Consider the following 23,713-nt stretch of genomic DNA (forward strand, 5'->3'; position numbering starts at 1 on the left):
AACATGATCAGCAAAACAGTAGTGAGTTTTTTACTTTCACCAGGAGGAACATAAACAGCATCAACAAAAACAATAATGTGGGAAATATAGTTGACATTTTAACATTAAAAATTTGACATCAGAGAAACATTGTCCATCCCATTTGACTATGTTTGAGCACCTACAGTAGTATCATTGATGTAAACACTGCCTCCTTTTGTCCCACCACAGTACTGCACTCTGTCCTCTGGACATCACTGAGTCGAGAGGACTCTGACCGTAACCGCTACCACCCTAATCCTAACCCTTACCCTAACCCAAATCCAACTTTATCCTTACCCTAAACCAAGTCTTAAACACACACACACACACACACACACACACACACACACACACACACACACACACACACACACACACACACACACACAGTCGATTGCATTTAGATGATGGATGAAGCCTTCTCCCAAAAGGAAGCACGTTCCCTTTATGTGAAGGAAAAGGTTTTACACCTTTAAATCAAGCCAGGGAGGTGAAAACTCCAGCTTGATGTTGAAGCTCCCTCCAGCCTGACTAAAATAACTGAGGTTGTAGAGATCAGTTGGACCAATTCTCCTTGTCTTTTATCACGTGTATCAATTCTGTGAGCAGGTATTTGAACCCTAACGCTATTCTCCCGTGCCTTTCATAACATAGCTGGATTTGTGTCGGGTATTATCCATTCCAGGGCAAAACTGCAGTTCTCTTTGATGGTGGAAATCCATTCCCAAATCATGCAAATCTCACTTGGCTTTTTTTTTTTTGCAAAAGAGAATATGTATTTGAATTGCTTCACTTAATGCATTTATATGATATAATTATTATCATCACATACAAATCCCTTCACAAGCTAGCCCCTTCATACCTTCCGGACCTCCTGCACAGACACACTCCCACCCATAACGATCAGATCCACCGACGCCAACCTCCTCACCCCCTCCTCTCTGTCCAAGCACCGGACCTGGGGGGCCAGGGCCTTCTCCATTGCTGCCCCCTCCCTCTGGAACCCTCTGGAACCCTCTCCCTCAGCACCTCAGACATTCTCCGTCACTCGCCACTTTCAAAACTGCACTTAAAACTCACCTATTTAAATCTGCTTTTAACCTGTGATGCTAGTTATGCATGTTTTTCTGTTGTTTCTTACTGTCATGTCATGTATCTGCCTTTGTTATTCATTTTATTGTCTCGGTTTTTACATGTAAAGTACTTTTGAGTACCTTTTAAAGCGCTATACAAAATAAATGTATTATTATAAATTATTATTATATATATACAGACACACACACATATACTGCATATATATAGTGTGTGTTTATTTGAAGTATATAATAATATGTCCAATTCAACATATATTAACCGAATATGGTGTCATAAAAATTATCATATTAGCCAATAAAATGATCAAATCAGAGCCGGGCAAAATTGTTTGTATTTCATTTTTTTTAAATAGATTTTGATGAGCTAGATGCTATTCATTTACAGAAATGATATCTTTAAAATACAATAGTTTACCAATCTGTGTCGTTTATTTTGTTGACGCTGTGGGCGTTTTCAAACTTGCGTCAGCAACTGTTTCCGGTGGTCACGTAAGGTAGGCTTCTACCGTCAACAGTGTGAATAAGGGGCAAATGCAAGCGTACAGTAACAGCCAGGGGTGGTGTGTGATTGGAGAACTGTTTGTACACTAACCGCATGTTTCATCCAGGCCACCAGCGCGATTATTTTTTAGCCATAGTTTCTTTTTTTTCCATGTTCGCTCGAGCAGGATGTCTTCCCAGGGTGGCATGGACCGGCTGCCGAAGGTCATTGTGGCTAGCTTGACTAAAACGATAGCGGACGTTAGCTAACTTTAGTTGTGTTTAACTAACCTCACAGACGAATAAAAGACGTGCCGCTACCATTAACCTGAGTAATGCAGCACCGCTGCACACCATTTACGGTCGAAAAGGCGAAGTTAACTCAAAGCTAACTCATTCACTGCGGAGTGTTTAAACCATGCTGAACAGAAACGTTTCATAACAACCTCATAACATTTTAAATGTAACATGTATTAAAGGGCCAAACGCAAGTATCTTGTAACTTTTACAATTCAATACGTTCTTCTCGCAAATTCTGCATGCTTGTCATTATTAGCAATCGATTATTTCATATAAAAAAAGTCCACATTGATTATTGGCATGCCTGTTTGTGTCGACGTTAGCTAAAGCCATGCTATCTCTATCTCCTACCTGTCCTGCGTTAGTGGAGACAGTACAAACATTTAGATTCAACTGAAACAAGTACTGTGGGGCCAATCAAGTGTAAACAAAAGTACAGTTAGGTGGTCACGTTTCACCACCTGTCAGGACGTTATTCTCTTTCACAGTGGTGTGTAGTCTTGTTATTGCTCGACTTGTAATGGGGTTTGGCAAGACACATGTCAACATCCAATCTGAGTTAATTACGAGCATGTGCACTCCTAATCCTGGATTAGCACACAAACCTGACTGTATGCCAGGCGTCCCACGAAGTGAAACGGCTACATCTGAGACGTGGTTAAATCAGTAACTGTATCTACGACTATAACAATGGAAATGGGTGTTTTCAGACCAGCAGTTATCCTCCAAATCATTGCGATGCTAACTATTAGCCTTCAGCTGGCCCCTTCCTGTGATATCTTCACGTTTCAGAGGTTACTGCGCAAACCCACCTCGGTAGTGTCAATCCTTAGAGTATATCAGTTAGATTTTACTAGATTCAGATGTAACTTACACCAAGTGCCTTGATATACTGCATTCAACAATACTGTGTTTTGTCTTTTTCAGAATGGGGAACTTTACATCCTCCCCGTCTCTGTCCAGCACATCCTGTGTGCAGTATGTTAAGGTAAGTGGATGCTCACAGGTCTGTTGCCTTGTGCTGTGAATCTCTCTGCAACCTATTTTTAATTGTTTCCGTCTGCTACATTTTGCATTAACATCTGTAACCACCAGCATGCCGTAGCTTCGTAGTCAACTGTGTTTGATGGCTTCTTCTGTCAGTTTACCCAGTATATTACTCTGTATATATTTTTGTTGTTGTCAAAAATCTGTTATGAAGTGGCACTACAGTTTTCTCACTCATTAAACATGAATAATGGGAATATTTAATAATTCAGCTTTGCTTTAGCAACTCCTTTGAGGCCCGGTACGTTCAGTCTATTTGTGTTCTACTGATATTTAATAAAATCTATTTTTTGTTTGTTGCGTGACCTTTCAGGAGATGGTGTCGCAGAACTGTGTTGTGATATTTTCCAAGACCACGTGTCCTTATTGCAAAATGGCCAAGAATGTGTTCAATGAAATTGGTGCGACCTACAAAGTGATCGAACTGGATGAGCACAACGACGGGAGGAGAATGCAAGAGGCCTTAGCTCAGATGACCGGTGCCAGAACGGTAAGAGCCTCCTGTTGGGATTTGTGAATTTGATTTCAGCATCTATGGAGACAGGAATCAAAACATGCAGCTTGTTTGTTCTGGCAGCTCTTACATTTAGATTACTTGATTAGTGTGTTTTTTGGACAGTAGCGAAGACTCTGTAATTTTATCCTGACTCAAAATAGCTGAATCTGTAATGATCATCTCATCTCTAATGATAATTTGAACATTTTCTATAAGGCTTAAAATATATAGGTACAATTCTATGTTAAGCAAAATGTCACCGGTACATTAAGTCTGTATAATATACACTGAGGACACTAAACAGGGTTTGAAAGTTGCAATATGTAGATTGGTTTAAGATCAAAATGAGACTTACATTTACGCGGCCAAAATGCAGCACAAACACAGGACTGCAAAAGAAAGGCATTTGAAACTGGGGATGTCCGATCAAGTTTTTGTGTCCAAACCGATACTTCAATTTACCTAAATGTTGATTAACACATTGAAATAACAGTTGTAGATTATTAAATCTAACACGCCTTATTGTTCACAAGCTACTTGATCCAAATACGTAGATTAAGGAGAGGTGGACAAAACACGGGAGAGTTCGGTACAGAAAAGGTTTTCATTTGCTTTATTTTAGTTGATACTGATCCGTTAAAATATGCTCATGACAAGAAAGTATGTATAACTGCACTGAACCTCATCTCTTGTCTAAAAACTGATGTTATGACCTGATTTGTGTGTTCAGGTGCCGAGAGTCTTCATTAATGGAAACTGCATCGGGGGCGGCTCTGACACCAAACAACTCCATCAGCAGGGAAAGCTGCTGCCCCTGATCCAACAGTGCTGCTGTGCTGCCAGCAGCTCCGACGGCTCGGGCAGCGGGCAGTTCGAGGCGGCTAAATGACTAACCGTTCTTGTAGCTTTATTCAATCCTGTATTTACTAAATGTTCGCTCGATCTCGTGCTACAAGTTGAGCATGTTATTTATTTCTCAAAGTGCTTTTGATACTTGATGTTAGGCTCCATACATTTTCATGCAGGGATGTACAGTATGCTTATTAAAGTTGCCATCTTTTAAAGGACACCTGTGGAACTACTTCTCATCTGCATGGTTGTTTTATTGTATATTACATTCATAAAAAAAAAAATATGATCTCTCTCAGCGTCAAGCATCATCAAACTGAACATCGTTGGGTTGTGAAGTATTGCCTGTGTGACTCAATACCCATTATTTGATTGTAATTTATTTGTTGTAAGATTTAAAAAACTGCGAATTAGCACATTTTAATGTGCACATTTATTTGAACATTACACAAAATTGTGAGAAATGTTCATTTGTTTTTAATTTGTCTTCGAAGTAATTTCAATGTCATTTTTTTCTGAGATTTTAGCAAAAGCTATGTTTGTCTTTATTTGGTGAACAGTAATAACTTAATAAGTCTTGATGCTGGTCAGTGTTATGAATGTACAAATGAATGGGGTGTGTACAACAACCACTCGAAAATGTTTTCTTAATGCCAAGAATGTTTTTTATTAATAAATATGAATGAAACTCCACCGTCAGCCTCCCATGGTTTTGCGTTTTTTACTAAGAGTCCTGAATTTGTCATCCCCGTCGTCTTAGGCGGGCGGGTATTGTGTCTAGTTCATACGAGGGCAATGTTTAGTTTATAGTTAATAGGTCATTCGTTTTTATTTTTCTCTTTGCAAATGTTGATACGTGTATTTTCTTAAAATGCTGCTCGTTGCCAATGTTTTGAAGTAATTATGTCAAATATATGTGTTGCTGTCTAACGGTATACGCTGTGTAATAAAACGCGTGCACCCGCATTGCTCACATTTGCACGGCATCACGTTAAGGTCACTCCAGTGCTTCATTGAAATTAGCTTGACTAGCGGGCACTGCTAAGCTAGGATATTAGCATCTCGTATATGTGCACAGTAGGTTGAATACACATTGTAAATAATGGCTGGCAGCGCAGGAGAGTGGTGTCTGATGGAGAGCGACCCCGGCGTGTTCACAGAACTGATTAAGGGTTTCGGTGAGTGACTGGTACCTCAACGTTAGCTAGCTCTGCTCATTCAGTGCACCGTTTGCTATCAGACAGCGCTAGCTAGATAGCTTCTTTAAAGCTAACGGCAACTTCTAAATTAGCTACTGTTGATTTTCCTACGCTTAAATCAATAAAATGCCATGCAGATTGAACCGAAATACTCGAGAGGCGGTCCATTCCAAACAGCCACCCAAACGCTGCATATTGTAAACAGTTGCATGTAATAATTGGGCAGCCGTAGCTAACTCAATTAGACAAGCTAACTAGCTAGCATTACTCAGCGTTCAAAACAACGGCGCGTGGAAACAAATCCCTCGTGAATGACATTTGTTGTGGTTTGCTCTGCAGACTACCCGCCAGTGGGAATATCGGCTCACTTAGTTAACGTTCGGGAAGACCTTACTTAAACATTTGCTGTAAAAGTGTGAATAAATATGTGGTGCTTTACTCGTCCATGTCAGGTTACAAAGGCGCCCAGGTTGAAGAAATATGGAGCATGGAGCCAGAGAACTTCGACAACTTGAAGTATGTTAATACCTGCAGCCTCGTTACATTGCACGCTCCCTTCTTAAGACAGGCCTTTTAAATGCATCTGCTCTGTTCCAGACCAGTTCATGGGTTGATTTTCCTGTTCAAGTGGCAGCCAGGCGAGGAGCCAGCAGGGTCGATCGTTCAGGACTCAAGGCTCGACCAGATCTTCTTTGCAAAACAGGTACCTCTGTCGTTAAATACATAATAATTTAATATTAGCAAGACAGTGTTATTTTGCAGCTCTAGTGTAAATAGCATTCTGCCAACTAACTTCATCATATCAATGAATCATCATATGGTAACTAATGATTCATACATTTGCTATCCGTTGCACCTTTTTACAGTTTGATTGTTCAAATTTCTCTGGGGGTGTGATGTGGGCTCTTTTGAAAAAATATTTGCATCAATAAGGGGAGATTCCATCCGTCCAATGCATTGTTGTGTATGCTATCTGTGTGTTTTCAGGTCATTAACAACGCCTGTGCCACCCAGGCAATAGTCAGCGTTCTGCTCAACTGCTCCCATTCTGACATGCTGCTCGGAGACACACTGACTGAGTTCAGAGAGTTTTCACAGAGCTTTGACGCCGCTGTACGTTCATGGTATTTTTCTCTTGAATCCAAAAAAAACACAGTAAATGTATATTATTTTATTGAAAAACTACGAACCTCCCTTTTTGAACTTAAGTGACGCCAGTAACTCAAATAATAAGCAGTAAATCATTCATGCATTCAAAAAAAAAAAAGTGAACAGAGCTTTCCTTTTTGGAGCAGTGATGTATTACGCAACGCTGACAGTTTCATCCTCTTACCTTGATGACTCGGTTGTCTGTCCCACAAATGTTGAAAAGATCCCGGCTGAAAGTGATTTTTGATGCTCGACTTCTCCTTTGATGTGGAAAAGTTCCAAGTAGAGACACTTCTTCTGCCTCGACGAAGATGCTGTGTGTCGTTTTTATTTTAGTCTAAACCAGTTTTATGAATGGCAACAATTAATTAAGCAGGAAAACTAGCAGGAGTGGACTCACCGCTTCGAACAATCTGTATATTTCTATATTTCTAGGCAAGATGTAGAAGCAACAAAATAGTAATTTATTCAAATGAGTACCTTTATTTGATATTATTGACATAAACTAATTGGATGCATGTCATGTTACCAGACACAGGAATGTATAACGTGTTCCTTCATGATGCTGCTGCATCTTTAAGGCTAGGGTCGTACAGTCAGCATTATAATCCTGCTCCTCCCGCTCTCCTCAGATGAAAGGTTTGGCTCTTAGCAACTCCGAGGTGATCCGACAAGTTCACAACAGCTTTGCCAGGTAAGCTCCCGCTCATATCATATTTAGCTGGAGAGAGTCTGTTTGATTGGCTTCATGCTATTTTAGCTCCTCATTCTAACTCTGTAGAAAGCAATTGGCCCATTTGTTGCTGATGCATCTGGCTGGGTCAGATGTTGGTCACCCAGAAACGTTGTCAGTGCCGGTTCTCTTATGTAGGAAATGGAAAATACAAACATTTTTAGTTTTGTCACGGCGTAGCACTTTCTCCACCTGCTTGGTGATAACAATTTTTATTGGAACATTCTGTACGTCACGTTGATTTATTGATTTGGAGTTACAGTTTTCTTGGAACAGAGTGCGTTCCTAAATCCCTACGTGTCACAAAACAACAGCTTCTACAGATGTATGTGTGATTCATGACGATTATCTTCGATGTTGATCTCACTATTGTGCGCTGTCTCGTATTTACAGGCAGCAAATGTTTGAATTTGATGCAAAGTCGTCAGCGAAGGACGAGGACGCGTTTCACTTTGTGAGCTATGTTCCTGTAAACGGTCGACTATACGAGCTGGACGGACTCCGAGAGGGACCAATTGACCTGGGTGAGCAGAATAAAAGCTATTTGTTATTTCTCTATTATTGCTTTACGCTTTCAGCACCAACACGAGCAGTTATGCCCCTCGGTGTGCGGTCCTCCAATGCGTAGTTTCTGTCTGGTTGGCCATGGCCCATTTCCCCTAAAACTGTCTCTTTTTCAGGATGATGTACTGGTTAGTTACTGTATATACGGACACCTATTATTCATCCCTGTCTGTGTTTTTCACCAGGTACATGCAACCAGGATGACTGGATCAGCGCGGTTCGCCCTGTGATCGAGAAAAGAATACAGAAGTGAATGTCTTTAGTCTTTACATTAATTTTAGATGAATGTTAGGTCAACCAGATGCTTCCTGTCACAGTTGATGTGGTTTTAATGAATCTCTTTCTTTTAAGACAATGAGTAGTGAGACAATTAATAGAGATAATTAATGTAAAGCACTGGTGCAGAAATGATTTTGCAGACAAGTTTTTTTTTTTTTTTTTCATCCATCTCATTTGATTTATTTGCATTTTTTTAATAGTTTGTATTCTTATGAAGCAATGATAGTATTTTCTCTGTATATACAGACATCAGATATCTGTATAATACTGTACCACCTTGACTTTCTCGAGTTTACCCTTCTATACTTAGTAAAACTGTATTATTGTTTCCCTCTTCAGGTACAGTGAAGGAGAGATCCGATTCAACCTCATGGCCATTGTGTCGGACAGAAAGATGATATACGAGAGAAAGATCGCAGAGCTCCAGACCCAGCTGACTGAGGTGAGCAGAAGAGCTCAACCAGTGCTCACATGACAAAGAGTAATATGTATGTTCACATCTCCCTGTGAGGCTGCATGGGAAATGCATCACATTCATAAGTTGGAGGACAAAACCATGTTGTGTTCAAGAAGAAGAAAAAAAAGTGCTCCAGTAGTTGTCCACACACACACACACACACACACACAGTCTGATACGACTACTCTGTTTTTAATAAAATCTAGTGCAATGATGCAATCTATAACTATCTCAGAACATTATGAAAAGAAGTATTCGGGACAAGGAAGTCAGGGAATCAGGTGGATTTCTAATAAGAACTCTGTTTTTTGCATTTATGGAATATATATAAACATTCCCCCTTTAGAGAGATGGCAAAGAGTATTCCCCCCCCCCCCAAGCTGAAACTTCTTGTTTCACTGACCTGCTTCTGGTTGAAACGTGTAGTCTTGTTACACCCGATGCCACACCCAGCGTCATTATTGGGTTTATTATTGCTGTCGGAAATGTGCTCCGTTGCACCTGTAACCAACCACGCCAACGGTGATGTCAAAGTATACCGATCACACGTCAGCATGACTGCAGCAAGGTGAAGCATTCAACCACTGGAGGTCAGCAAACACAAGGTTTAACTTCATACAGTGGGAAACGAGTGGAGTATTTTTGCTGCTTCATATTCACTGTTGCCTTATTTAGTTATTACTAATGAAACTACATGTTTATCTATTCTCGTTTTTTCCCCTTGTGTTCCCAGGATGAACCAATGGACACAGACCAGAGCAGCACGTTTCTTAGCTCCATCCAGTCTGAGATTGCAAAGTACCAGCTCCTTATTGAAGAGGAAAATCAGAAACTTAAAAGATATAAGGTGGGTTTCTCAAACACCACATTCCCTACTATTACATGCGACATTCACTGTGATATAAATGCAGAAAATAGGCCCATAAGGCTACAGTGTGTCTTTCCTGTGGTGAAATACCTCTGGAATAACCACGAGCACATTATGAATGTAGAGGCTGTGTTTACTGTAAGAGGGCTTTTTTTAATTTCAGGTTTTTATTCACTTGTGGGTTTTCTGTGTTTTCTCAGATTGAAAACATTCGGCGAAAGCACAACTACCTTCCATTCATCATGGAGCTGCTGAAGACACTGGCAGAGTACCAACAGTTAATACCTTTGGTGGAGAAGGTATTTGCTTTTCTTCAACATGACTGGCCTTCTATGCATGCGTGTCAGACTCGAGTACATCGTTGGGTATTCCTCTTCGTTATTTTTAAGGGGATATCTTGTAGTTTTAAGGGACTCTCGTGGATAAATAATGGATGACTTTGGTCAATGTCGACGGTCTCGGGGAGGAAAAAATAATCAACAAACACGATGAAATTGCCAAAGCATTTCAGCTTCAGTGTTTATTCTAACCACTAGAGGGCAAAAGTGAGTCTCTCACAAGCGTGCCATGCCCAGTTCATGAATAAGACATTGATTATCTTGTTTTTACAATTCTTTAGGTGTGTTTTAATCAACTACAGTAATTAAAATGAAATGCAAATGCGTTTGTTTATTTGTCACCAGGCGAAGGAGAAGCAGAGTGCCAAAAAAGCCCAGGAGGCCAAGTGAACAATGACAGCAACACACTTCCAATAGAGAAGCCTCTAATCACACACATCCAGAGCGCCAGTCCCCCTTTTATCACTGAGCCACATGCAGATACTGTTCATCTTCATGTCACTGACCGCGGACGGTCCGCAGCACTTCCTCACCGTGGTGAACCATCCAGACATTAAGAACTGCACTGCAGGTGTAGCAGAGAGACTGTACGGCCAAACACTCTCTCCGTGTGTGTCCATCGGCTCTAATGCATGTAGAAGGAATGATGTGCTCAAATTATGTTCCGTCTTATTTTCATAATAAAATGTCTAGATGTTTGTGAATTTGTGTTTTTAATATCCTGAATTCCAGAACAGCGTTTCAGATCTTAACTCATTTGCAGATTTATTTATTTATTTCCCTAAAGACTTAGTGGTAGAGCTTTGTCGCCACCTACTGGTAAAACAGGCAAATAAAGCTTACATTTACAGTACATTACAAAAAGTGTGCCAAACCTTTTTTTCTGCCCAGTGTTACTTTATAAGTTTATGTATTTGACAAAATGAATATCAAACAATGTAGCAATGGAGTCTGTGCTCAATCTTTTGACCCGATGAGAGCACGCCAACAAGCTGCCTACTTATAAGTGCATCATAAAAAAACAAAAGGTACAAATTTAGTGACTCGTGTTTCTTTTGGAGAGCCTCCAGTAGAAGCATGTTGATGTTTTGAACATGAGAGTCTGAACTGCACAGAGGAACCCTACTCTGCTGACGTACGGGTGCTTGAACACAACGTTCGTCTAAAGGCCTGCGTAGTCTGATGACCAAAGTAGAACGTGGTGCTTTTTCTATTTTTGGCGCCTCTGTTTACATACACACCTTAAGTGCTTCTTGGATCTGGTCCCAGTAGTCTGTTGCCAAGATCTGTCATAGCAACTAATGGAAACCCACAGGTTTTACTACCATCTCAGAGAGAGAGAGAGAACAGTACGTGTCTGAGATCAGGCCACATGGATGAGCAAACAATAAGCATTCAGGGTGACTTTTCCAGTTCTGCAGGGTGATCATGAACACCGTCACTGCCTCATTGTAAGTGCTGTCATCCAACATAGCAATCATTATTGTCTTTATGTCCTTTGTTATCCTATGAACTATGTTATCTTTTATAATTTGGCTGAGGTCACAAAAACATGGAATGTATGTTCTGGCATGCAGACACAGATGCAAAATGCTACAAAAAGAATGAAGTCTTATAAATAGCCAGATTGCTGCGTACCGGAATGTGTGCTGCTGGGACCTACTTTGAAGGTCATGGGAAGTGTGTTTGTACAGTTCATTATCACGTACCGTGTCTCAAAGGGCTTTAGAGGCCCGTACAAGCAGCAGATCCACACCAGACAAGCAAAAAGTCCTTGACAGATAACATTAAGGCAAATAATGCATTATTACAATGTCAGGAACCCAAGATGGAATTGCTAGGGTTGTTTTCATTTGCCCAACAGTTCAAAACCCAAAAGTACATTTACAATGATCTAAGAACAAGCTGAATGCCAGACGTACAATAAGTTTGAAAAAGACATTAGCCTACTAGAAATGAAAAATAAGGGAAAACAGCCAATGAGGGTTTATAACACAAAGAAAACCAAGCGTCTTCACCTGTGAGGCTCCACGGGTTGTTCTTAGGCACAGCGGTGCTTTGAGCTAAATGCTAACATCAAACGTTAAGCAGGTATAACAATTGCCATGGTCGACGCCATCATGGTTTAGCATGTTAGCGTGCTAACATATGCTAATTAGCACTGAAAACAAAGCACAGCTGAGGCTGAAGGTATTTGTTGTGCAGGTATAAACCAAAGTAGTGACAACGTGACATTTCGATGTGATTGTGGCACTATATGAAAAGTTGAGGTCACCAAAGTTAATGCAGTTTATTCTGAGGAGAATGTGGATTTCTGTACTCGATTGAATGGCAATCCATGCAATGGCTATTGAGACTTTTCACTTAAAACCACAAATGTCAACCCCATGGTGGTGCTAGGGGAAAAGTCAGGGGATCACCAAGGTCAGTAGTCTTAATTCTTTGGGGATCTGGAGAGCTGCTGGTCTAAAAGATGACCTATTGCACCTCGACAGCAGGCCACAGGACCGAGGAGAGGAGAGAACCGGAGCTGTCAGCCTGTCAGGAGCAACGTCTTGGTGTCTGGCCACTGTCAGCCTCTACTGTGGGTTCACGGCTGGAAACAGCTTCTTTATTAGAGAGCAGACACACGGCAGGGAGGGGAGGATTCTCTCTGCTGTCTGTGAAGGTGCTCTTTACAGAAAGTTACAGGAAGGGAACTAAGCTGCGATGACGTGGGCCCCCATCAGCTGCACAAAGAGGAATTAAATGTTCCCAAAAGATGAGGAATGTTGTTGTTTTTGTGCAACCGAAGATCCGGCACATTGCGTTTAAATATATGTCGGTGTGCGGTGTGTGGATGTGTCTGACCTTCGTTAAACCAAACACCCAGAGAGCATGACGTGCACATTAAACTACTTCAAGTTTTGGTATTCAAGATAAATGGTAGCTCTCTGAGTTTCAAAATATTGCTTCACTTTGCTTTAACAATAAACACGATATTTGAGTCTGTCTGAGCCACATATCAGTCCTTTATAAGGAATTACGCACTTTATTGGTATATATTTAATCAGTACTTTTGTTGTTAACGGATCAAATAACTAAGTAGGCCTACAGTGTGTCAGAAATTGTTCAGACCTCTTGACTTTTTTCACATTTTTATGTTGCAGCATTATGCTAAAATAGTTTAAATAATTTCCCCCTCATCAGTGTAGACTCTCACATGATGACAAAGCCAAAACAGGATGTTAGACATTTTTCGCAAATGTATTAAAAACTTGACGCTCAACAAATTTAGCTCAGGTGCCTCCTATTTATCTTGATCACCTTTGAGACGTTCGTACACCTTGATTGGAGTCCTCGTGTGGTTCATTCCACTGAGTGGACATAATTGGTGAAGGCACACACCTGTTGATGCATGTCAGAGAAAAGACTGAGGCAGGACGTCTGCAGGACCTGCCTGCAGAGCTAAGAGACAGGATTGTGTCAAGGCACAGATGGTGGGAAGGCAAAAAAAAAACAGGAACTCGAAGCAAAGGACGCCCAGACTCCACAGATCCACCTTTTCATCATGAGTTTTCCCCTCATTAGGTTTGCCAGGTGACCTGGAAACATGACTCCAAAAGAATGCTACTGTTCCTTATCTGCTGGATGTGTAAATAAGCAACCGTTTGTAACATGTTAGCCAAATCAACTTTAAAAGGTAACCATTTTCTGCTGCACTGCCAAGTGGGCAAAACATCTGTTGATGCAGGTTTTAAGTAAATTACCATTTCAGTATTCACTGAGCAGTAATGGTGACATTTGACCAGTGAATTAGGAGTAAACTAGAACATGAGATGTGGGTAAAACTTTTAAAATATTTGAAGGTCCTTGAGATTAAATAACTTTAATTATTTACACTTTAATTGTTACACTGTTCCCAAATGTCAACAAATTAACTTTCATGCTTGAAGAAGTTTGACAATTTTGCATTGATTTCAGAAATAAACGCAACAAAGGCATTTCAGAATTGAAGAAAGAATATTTTATTTCTTGAGCAGTCCAGCTGCCTGCCAACTTAACTTCACATTCAACACATGCGATATTTACAATACATAACATTGTCACAGTAATCTCAGGCCAAATACTATCTTTGGTGGAAACTGTGAATAGTATTATATAAGTTAGAAGTGCACTTTTTGTGTAAACAGATCCAAGCAAATCCAGGATCACAAAGGCGGTTCAGTGGATATGACAGCTGTGCAAAGTCTTCAAGTGGATTTGAGCGCAGAAATACATTCTAACAGCATCGTCGGTGAGACAGTGAAGTGTAAAGTGTTTTGACAGTCATCTCAGCTTTGAATGCAGTTGCACTTCAACAGAATTTTCTTGTACGCATCATTGCCCAAAATTCTAATAGCGTGGTATAAAGAAAGTGCAGGTAATAGCCCAGTGAGGAAAATGTAACAATAATCCCATCAGGTAGAAATGCTCAGTGCGCTGCCTGGAGCAGCATGTCACATCCTGATGATCAGCTCTCAGCACGACGGACTACAACATGGCTTCACTTTTGCATTATCCGCACTTGACGTTATCGTTTCTGCCGAGGATTTGCATTTGGGTCTATTAACCCAAGGCGGTGCCCGGATTGAACATCATCAGCGGTCTATTCACGCTGTCGCAGCGGTAAACAAATGACTCCAGCAGTGGGAGTCTAGTTTGACTAGGACTTAATGTGCTTGCCCTCTCCCCTGGCAGCAGCACGCAGTTCTTTGTAGAGGTCGGAGTAGATAAATCTGGGGTAGGAGTTGTTCTCCATCAGGCTGTAGGCTTTCCCCTGAGCTGCCAGGAAGCTGGTCACAGTGGGCTCATGGAGGGTCTGGACGATGGCATTTTTTGTGTGGAAATCCAGGTTTATCTGTGACCAAAGAAACAGACATTATGAGCCTCTGACTTCCATTTGTAATAAAGAATATGTTGTGTATTCATAAAACTTGAAGCACATGAATTCTGATTTGGAAAATTGTATTTATTTTGATGAACAGGAAATGCTATAAATGGCAGCTGTTACCTCTTTGGGAGCTTCACTTTTAATGAACTCCTCGTAAATACTGTTGGCCTTGGACGCCAGCTCTTTGTGCGACGTGGTGTTCCTGAAATCCTCACAGGCTGTCCAGAACTCAATGTTCTCTTCGCAGAACTCAGACTTCAGAAAGATACAAAACACAGTTTTCCCGTCTGTGGGAGGGGGAAAGAGAAGAAGAAGTGTTAAAGAAAAGGCGGGTAACATAAGCCGAGGGACGTTGTTTGCTCATCAATGTAAAGTAAGTGAAAAGCCATTACAGCTTTTATTTGATTGAGGCCAATAAAGTGCTTTCATTTAGCCCACAGTTACCGTGTGACCTTTGAGAGCCTTTTATGTACTCGTGTGCCAATAGTGCGGTGAATGATGCTTACATTTATGACTGAGTAGTTTGTCAAGTGACTGCGCCCATTGTTGCACGTCATCAGCAGTCGGCCTGAGGGGAGAGGATACAGGACGTATTAAGAAAATTGCAGAGGAGAAAAACTTTAAATTGATGATAACAATACACTTTTGCAAACACTCCTGAAAAAGGTAATTGTTCCATTCAATTAACTACATTAATCATACATTTATCTGTAAAGTTACTTTTGATTGACTATACAGTGTGTCCATGCTGCAATTGGCGTTTCATTTAGAATCAAATAATTGATTTTAGACATAAAAACATAGTCATCTGGTTTGCTTTTATTTAGTCCTAAAACAATACATAAAACATGCACACTGCAAAACATACACTAAATAAATACATTCAATAGAGTGTGGATAATGGGTAGGCTGTGCAAGGACAATATATAGTCAAATAAAATAAGGTACATTAGATTACATACAAAACTTAATTTAAAAAGTAATGTACAATTTAATTATATATTTAAAACATAATAAACATGAAGCACAAACCAGCTGTCATGCAGAATTGTGACATAATCCTCAAAATATAAGTTTCTCACCTGTAAGATCTGTTTTTCATTAGATGCAATATCGACTGGGAAGTGTTTGTCTTCAAGAAAAATCCTATTCTGTTCCTCCAGTTTTTCCTCCTGGAAAAAAGGGAAATCACTCATCAGTATTTTAGGCAAGTGTAATTCTGAGCAACATCTTTTTTCACGAGGTCATCATAACCCACATCATTCTTATTAAACAGCAACTTACTTTATCCCCTTCCTCTCTGTGGACAGGTCAGTGGGTGTCATACAGTCAGTGAACGCCATGCTTTGGGATGACACACAAGCAAGATTCTCTCTCATTGTTCAATCTTCTCTCCTTCTCCCTCTTGACTTCTCAGGCAACTTTATAGTTTCTCTCTCTCTCTCCAGCCACGATCCGGATCGTGACAGGCGAGGGGCGGGCCTCAACACGATTGGCTCTTGCTGTGTATACAGTGACTTGCCCCGGTATGACTCTCATGCCCTGAGGCATTGGCAGGCTTTTACTGCAATAGCATTCCCTCCCTAAGTGTCCTGCGGGCTTCCATTTTTAAGTGAAAGGTCAAGATGTGACGTACATTGCAGACGCGATGCCCTTATTCCTAAAATACAGTTATGGCAGCGGTTAATGCAACTCTATTTCCAGTGTGTTTTTCTTTCTTCTTTTACATTTGAAGAGCATTTTGCAAAATTGCAGCAGCTGTGATATGTATCCCTATTCTCTAAGCATTCAATGCCTTAATTATTTTTACTTTCCACCTATTTTACAATTTGAAAACAAAGTATACTCTTAAATGAGAGAACTACAAAAACACAGCACCCACTACACACCCCCACCGTTCAGCCTTGAACGTGCCGTTTCTGTTTCCAGGAGCTGTTGTCCGTCACATGTCGCCATCGCGGATGTACAGTTGATTCATTGTTACTTGGCAACACTACCTACAGTGTTCATATTCAATAAATTAGTCACAGCGGATGTGGATGTCATGTTGAAATACTGTGTCAGGTTGGCATAAAGATGATGATGCAATATCCTCTTGCCTCTATGAGTGTTTGGAAAAAAAAAAAAAAAGTGGGCACTGTTGAATGCATTGTTTTACAAGCCTCATTATAAATTCAGTTCATAAAAAACGTTCGGACCATTGTTTTTTATTGGTATTTAAGTCCACTTGTGATCTTTAGGACAAAAGATGTTTACATTCTTGGGTAAGACGGGGTTGGATTGGTTGAAAAGTTAATAAATATGTAGGTTAACCATTTTCAACAGCACCTCAATAACTGTATTTCAGAGTGTAAGCTAACACCTGAAACCATGACATGTTGATCAGTCAGTCAGCAATGCGTCAGTCAAGGAATTGACCATTTATAGCAAAGAGTTTTAGCCGACAGTTAGATTTGGTGGAAAAAAGCTTTGCTGTTTGAGGGGGCTCAAAGATCGCTGCTAGGAGAACTGATCCCCCATCAACAAACACATGCGTGAACATGATATTATTAAAGCCAACATTACCACAAGCTCCAACACCATAGGAGGAGGTTAGAGGGAGCGGTGTTGGCACGGGGGTATCAGCAGACACAGTTAGAAGTGTCAGGATATCAAGGTACACCTGTATGAATGTGACTCGGATTGTAAAGGACGAAACAGCTGATACTCATCAGCTGACGCAAGGGCAAGTTCAGTGCTCTGCCGGAAATCTTCCAGTCGCTGACAGGCTGTCGAAAGGTAGTTTTACGTAACCCAGACATCTGAGAAATGTAACCATCATCCAGTTCTAATTCGGTTTCAACCTTGACATGTACAAGTCTTTCGGCTGTATTGTTAAAGCAGTTATGTTTCGGCCACTTGAGAACTTCAATAACAAGCTGAAAAAATACACATACATACATACATGCATACAACATTTGAGTTTGCTTTTTCGTCCAAGCGACAAATCTAAGTCCAATATTCACTCTCGTGTTGGTTGTTGGGTCTCTTGAGCTGCTAGCTGTTTCTGACTTTCTTCACCAGCTACATGCTGCATAGTTAGTTATAAAACTACAACTACCATCGTGCACCAGAGGACGCCATCCACTACCTAATGTAGAGAGGTTTATCAAAGTATGGGGCTCCTGCCCTGCTCCAAAAAGGAAAACCGCTGAGAGGACACATGTTGAAGACCAGTTTGTCTGACCCTTATAGGATCGTAACCTGGCAGATACACCTTCCAGCTTCACGATGGAACCTTTTGTGACTCAGGAAGACTGTTGCGTACCAACAAGTCCAATGAAGAGAAAACGGCCGCTAAGGTGTTCACTGATCCAGGTCAAGGACAAAGACCAGAAGATACACTCCATGACTTGACTTAGGGTCAGACAGAGTTTGAAAAAGGGGGAAATGTAGGACCTGACTACAGAGTACACAGTTATTTAGAAATCTACAAATACCATTGTTCATTTACAGAATTTATATAATTATTGTTGGTAAGGTTAACATCCAGGACTCAGGCGGATAGGCTAGCTCAGGGTTAACATAGCCGACAGTTACGAGAGCTGTAACATGTAACTTCCTCCCTTCAATAAAACTTTATAAGCAGCACTACAAGTTGTAATCTTTATAGTTAAGACACTCATTCCAGTCACTGACCATGTCTGCTCATTCCTTTAGAAGTAATGTTCGCTTGGTTTATCTAAGCTCTTTTTTTCGTTGTTGCTAAAAACAGCCTACAAATGCTGCTGGAAATGGAATCGCTGCAGAACTCCATTTGCAGGCGAGAAACAAAAAAAAAACGACTTCCGTCACTTTACATTTGATCTATTTCTAATATAATCTCTATAATGAATGCTGTGTTACTAGGACACTAATATCACTTAACTAAAACCAATCTTTTGGCTGAAAATGTTTGCCAGGTCTTGAGGGGCAAACTAAATAACTGTCTGAAGAATATTCTCTCATAGTGTCACGGTTCAGGGCTGAGCTAAGACTCACGAGCAGAGACCGACACTGGAGACGAGGTGAAGTTGGAAATAAGGTCTTTTACTGGTCACCAAAAAAATAATAAACAAAAACTTAAAGCGACTCCAACCGGGAGCGAGCCAAAAACCAACAAAAAGGCAAAGTCATAAATCATTGAATCAACACGGGAGACACCAGGAGCACAAAGGGAAGAACAATGACGATCTGAGAACCGAAGCGAGGAAAACAGGGGAGTATATATGTGTGGGGTGATGAGAAGATTGGAGGCAGCTGGGTGGACCTGGCAGGTGAGTAGGATGAGTGCAATCAGGGGAAACACACACAGAGAGACGATGAAACTAACAGGATGTTATACATAGGTCATTAACCGGTTCACATTGATTAAAGCACAGGTGATCAGTTTAGTAACTTAAACATGCTAGATGTCATGTACAGACCTGTGTGTTTTACACATGTAGCAGGGTGTCAAATGAATCAAATGTGTAATTGTGGTTAAACTGAGACCTGCACGTCCGTTTTTTGTGCCAATTAGATGAGTAATTCACATCGTTTTCCCTTTGCACCGGTGTTTTTCATTCCGTTACAGGCACAATTTGTCTGCATGGTGATTAGAATAAATAAAGTCTTTGTTATGTGTTCTTTAGCGGCATTTCAGTAATAAAAGTGCAAAAATAAAGACATTTCAACACATGATGAATGCATGCTCTGGTTAGCTGAGCAATCTGTTTATCATCTGAACACTGTTTTCAAAGTAATTTCCCGTCAGTCTCTGCTTGAGAAACGTACCTTTTAAGCACTGTGAAGTCCTTATTCCAGTAACAATGTAGTTTGACATCGCCATCATATCCCAGAATCACTAAAAGGGCACGGGACAAACATATATAAACCATAATCACAATTTGTTCTGGATTATCTGTGCCATAATGCATGTGCGTCACCTGCTGTGTTGTGTTGTGATTATCACTGGCCTCCCTCTCTCTCTCCCTCTCTCTCTCTGTTGCACCAGTACGGAGCTCTGCTGGGTGAAAACACGGTGTTCACCCCGTGTGTTTATTATGATGTGCAGACTGTGTGTAAGCAGCCGTCTGTTTACAAGTGGATGAAGAGCAGAGCCAAGTTTCCACTCAAGCACGAGGTCTGTCCAGAGGGCCTTACGTAGAAGGTGATTCCCAGCACCGGCTTGCAGAGTTTGGGAGTTGTGGATCAGAAAGCCCGGCTGCACTGTTAACTCCTCTTAACTCTTTGGGCTATTAGCACCACAAACAAGTGCCTAAAGTAAAAGGTGCACACATATCATGGATGTCAAGAGAGGCCACCAGCATTGAAGACAAGTCTGCAAGGCAGGCAGAGTGGTAATCGACACTACTACTGTGTGTGTGTATATTACAGACTATAGAAGATAACAATATGAACCACCATGGCTGCTGCATATGCACTCAGCCAAAAACAATTAGGGGGAGAGAACACATTAAAGACAAGCAATGGATGGTAACTGAAATTGACTTTCCACTTTGGCGGCCATGTCTGTAACTCATGATTAAAGTTCAGCCAAACATGAGATAAAAGCGCTGATCTCTGCACTGGATGCTGGGTGGGTTTCTCTGATACATCTTGTTATTCGTTAGGATTTGACTGAGGGGATTTTTTTACGGAATTGTCTTGAAATAGCCCGATATTGTTTGGGATTTCTGTGTAATAAATTGATTAAGCAAACATGTTTGCTATAAGAAGAAAAAGGCATTCAAATGAAACAAATTCAAACTAATTATAGAGGGAGACATCTCCAGGAAGACCACACACACAAAAAAAGAAACAAGGCCGATGTCATTCGATGTCATTCTGAAGTTGTTTGTTAAGTTATCCGACTGATATTTCCTCTCAGTATAAAATGTGAACAAAATTAATTTCTACTATTATAGTGTAATTGTATTGTAAGTGTGTACCTTACAACGTCCTTCAGCCACACTAAAGGAAGCGTAGATTGTACTGAAAGATCAATAGAGCGACTGCGTCCTCTTCGCCCCGGTGGAGTTTGTCACCGACTGACCAATTCTGTGGGAGTCAGCCTTTGTGTCACGTGAACTTTGATACCATGACGACCTGTTTCCTCCTGGCCTCCTTTCACGACCTGAAGTGGTGAAAGGTTGCGACGTGACGGTGACCTTGCTTTCCCGCATCTTACAATGTTGGGCAGGTTAAGACAAGAGCCGTGGACCGCTTTCGTCTGGCAAGGCTTCGTCCTGGGATGGCAACAGTTCTCCATAGTGACTGATATTATGTTTGGGGTGTTTTGGTGTTACAGCAGGCAAGTGACGTGGGTCACAGTACATACAGTAAAAAACGACACATCCTTATTTATTCATTTCTTTATTCATTCTGTCATTTAGAATGATAAAAAACATAAAGAATACATAATGCTACTGACAGTGGTATAACTGAAATGTGATTGATCCAAAGGGTGATAATAAGTCAGTCAACAACATAGGACAGATCACACCCGTACAGGAAACTAAATACAAGAGGATATTACATTGCTCTGGGGCCGGCCAAATCCAGTAAAAGTGAGACCAATAAAATGCGATACCAATAAACACAGAAACATTCCCTCAGTTAATACAACACAAGCTAGTAGTCAGTCCAGAAATGTAAAAAAACCCACACACAGACGTACAAGTCAGCTGAAGGGACAATGGACGTATTGTTCCGTGCAGCATCTATAACTGTGCAGCAAGTCATATTTGTATCATTCATTGTAATGTGGCTAAGGAGATAGCTTGACATTTTGGGAAATCCATTAACCCGCTTTCTTGCAGAGAGTTACACAAGACGATTCAAGACGATCTGTCTCATAAAGCCGCAGTGTGTAGGATTTGGCGGGCATGCTAGCGGTGAGGTTGCAGATTGCAACCAACTGAAACTTCTTCCGTGTGCCAAGCGTGTAGGAGAGCTACGGTGGCCGAAGCGAAAACATGAGCAGGCGAATGGCCCGATCTACCGGAATTGACATCTCAACAACACGTATTTTCATCCGTTAAACAGGATGTACGCAAGCCTTTCATATTAGATCCAATGTCATAAGTGGCTCAAGGTGTACTGCAGATATAAATGTTAAATAAAAGACTATGGACAAAATTCTGCAAATTTATTTGGCGACCCAAATAAAATCTCCTGCGACCGACCAGTGGGTCCCGACCCAGTCTTTGGAAACAACTGGTCTAGACGATTTAGCCGTGAAGGCAACGTATCAGAGACCCAAACAAGATATTTAAGGGTCGAGTCTATACATTTTTTCTGGCTACATGTGGACATTTTAAATGGATCTGTTTTTGCCAATATCAGAAATGATGGACAAGTACTGCAGGCTGTCAGTCATTATGTGGGTCATAATTAAGCACATCTTAAGGCCATAAAGTAGCCGGTATTTCTTTCCACAAGGCATTCATCATGTGCTGATGACAGTTGCTCATCTAGCTGAAGGCACTCTCAGCGCTACCAAGTCGTTTTGTGGCCTCGTCTTTGGCTTTCCTCCTGGTGGCTCCAGCCAGTTGACATATAAATTAGCAAAGCTTCTAACACAAAACCATCAGCTGCTACATTTACTGTAAATTGGATTAGGGTACATTTTGAAAAATAAGTGGAAACATGATTGATCGATAGGTTTAATTTTTCTGTACTCTCTCAAACGGCCGACAGTATGGCCAAAAATGTGCATTTGCCAGCCAAGCTTAGGCGCTTTCCAGGGCATCATGAAAACTGATAGGGAACTATGTGCAAACTAAATAATGAAATTACCCATCAAATGTCTTGTGTAATGGCGTGTTTGAAAATACATGATGTAAGGTTTCACAGGTTTAGCAGCTTCCATGCTGAATGGCTTTAATTTGATGGAAGAAACTTGTGTAACTCACATGGATCAAAACAAGCAAGGCTGAGGTGGTGCGCAAAGGGAGACGGTGAACAGTTCAAAATCACTGTAAAAGGCAATAAACACATGCTCTAGCCCTGTCAATGGTGATGCATTTTTTAAATGTATTAATGTGCAGCTTATCAAATGTAAGCAACTAGCATTAAATCACTTTGTAGTGTCACTTACTTTTGAAAGTTTCATTGAACTTGTGGCATACATGTTTTTATGGAGAACTGCAGCCATCTGCCTGTTCTAGTTTTGGCTTGAAATGCATGATGGGGCCAAGATTGCACAACAATGAATTCCAACCCTGTAAAGGTGTGTATGTGTGTGTGTGTGTGTGTGTGTGTGCGTGTGTACTGCCGGGGTAAGTTGGCACAGAGAGTACAGTACACACACAAACCACAGAGGAGCCTCCCTTTTAACAGAAGCTGGCGGTAAATAATCGACAGCGGCCAACACATGAGGACTGGTTGATGTGTTATGAAGATGCAGGCTACGCCCCACCAGTAATGTAGACTTACAAATGTATACCCAGCAATTATAAGGGTACACCTCATAACAACAAGGTTTTTTTTGCAAGATTTAAGCATTGACACAGTGTTTACACTCATATGTAAGGCGTTGCCTCAGCCCATTCTCAAGGCACACTTTAGCATCTATATGAGACGCACCGAGCTTTCAAGTAATTACAATGTAAAAAACCACACAAGGTGGAAGAGAGGGTAGGTGGATGGGTCAAACAAACACTTTCAACCAGGAGACCAGTGTTTGAGATGGGTGCTTGTGTCCCAAAGGGTTGTTGAGATATTTTGAAGTTCGGGTTTTCAGCAAGTTTGTTTTACTCATTTTGAGCCCCACCATGAAGTCTATCCGAGACCTAACTAAGTGATTTTGTTGGCTAAATGAAGTAAATGTTTTTGTTTGAATTCACAATGTTAACCACGTGTTTAATGCGACCGTATGCGGAGCAGCACAGTTTGACGTGCTGGGCCACCCGGTGCATTAGAAA

At 41.0% G+C, this 23,713-nt stretch overlaps 3 protein-coding genes across 6 annotated transcripts; 2 read left to right on the forward strand and 1 right to left on the reverse strand.

Moving 5' to 3' along the window:
* Positions 1-1,585: 1,585 nt before the first annotated feature.
* glrx2 (glutaredoxin 2) lies at positions 1,586-4,980 on the forward strand. Of its 3 annotated transcripts, none has more exons than XM_076088459.1 (4): positions 1,586-1,609; positions 2,823-2,883; positions 3,256-3,432; positions 4,169-4,980. In XM_076088459.1, exons 2-4 carry the CDS (start codon positions 2,824-2,826, stop codon positions 4,325-4,327), a joined length of 396 nt encoding a protein of 131 aa, XP_075944574.1. In that variant the 5' UTR covers positions 1,586-1,609; position 2,823; the 3' UTR covers positions 4,328-4,980. The 3 variants fall into 3 exon arrangements, with proteins under 3 accessions (XP_075944574.1, XP_075944573.1, XP_075944575.1); XM_076088458.1 differs by lacking the exon at positions 1,586-1,609 and adding an exon at positions 1,617-1,820; XM_076088460.1 differs by lacking the exon at positions 1,586-1,609 and adding an exon at positions 1,622-1,675.
* Positions 4,981-5,270: 290 nt separating this feature from the next.
* Positions 5,271-10,572, forward strand: uchl5 (ubiquitin carboxyl-terminal hydrolase L5). 2 transcript variants are annotated; one of them, XM_076088455.1, is made up of 11 exons: positions 5,271-5,465; positions 5,939-6,002; positions 6,084-6,189; positions 6,474-6,599; positions 7,268-7,329; positions 7,762-7,892; positions 8,118-8,181; positions 8,551-8,653; positions 9,402-9,515; positions 9,737-9,835; positions 10,220-10,572. In XM_076088455.1, the coding sequence occupies exons 1-11, from the start codon at positions 5,390-5,392 to the stop codon at positions 10,262-10,264; spliced, it is 990 nt and encodes a 329-aa protein (XP_075944570.1). In that variant the 5' UTR covers positions 5,271-5,389; the 3' UTR covers positions 10,265-10,572. The 2 variants fall into 2 exon arrangements, with proteins under 2 accessions (XP_075944570.1, XP_075944571.1); XM_076088456.1 differs by lacking the exons at positions 5,271-5,465; positions 5,939-6,002; positions 6,084-6,189 and having other exon boundaries at positions 6,483-6,610.
* A 3,291-nt stretch (positions 10,573-13,863) lies between these two features.
* On the reverse strand, positions 13,864-16,899 carry rgs2 (regulator of G protein signaling 2). The gene is made up of 5 exons (XM_076088457.1): positions 16,071-16,899; positions 15,869-15,958; positions 15,293-15,354; positions 14,907-15,073; positions 13,864-14,753 (listed from the first exon to the last, which is right to left on the reverse strand). The coding sequence occupies exons 1-5, from the start codon at positions 16,163-16,165 to the stop codon at positions 14,559-14,561; spliced, it is 609 nt and encodes a 202-aa protein (XP_075944572.1). The 5' UTR covers positions 16,166-16,899; the 3' UTR covers positions 13,864-14,558.
* Positions 16,900-23,713: the final 6,814 nt, after the last annotated feature.

Source organism: Anarhichas minor, unplaced genomic scaffold (genome assembly GCF_050575085.1).
Source record: "Anarhichas minor isolate MPS153535 unplaced genomic scaffold, ASM5057508v1 ptg000010l, whole genome shotgun sequence".
Lineage (NCBI taxonomy): Eukaryota > Metazoa > Chordata > Actinopteri > Perciformes > Anarhichadidae > Anarhichas > Anarhichas minor.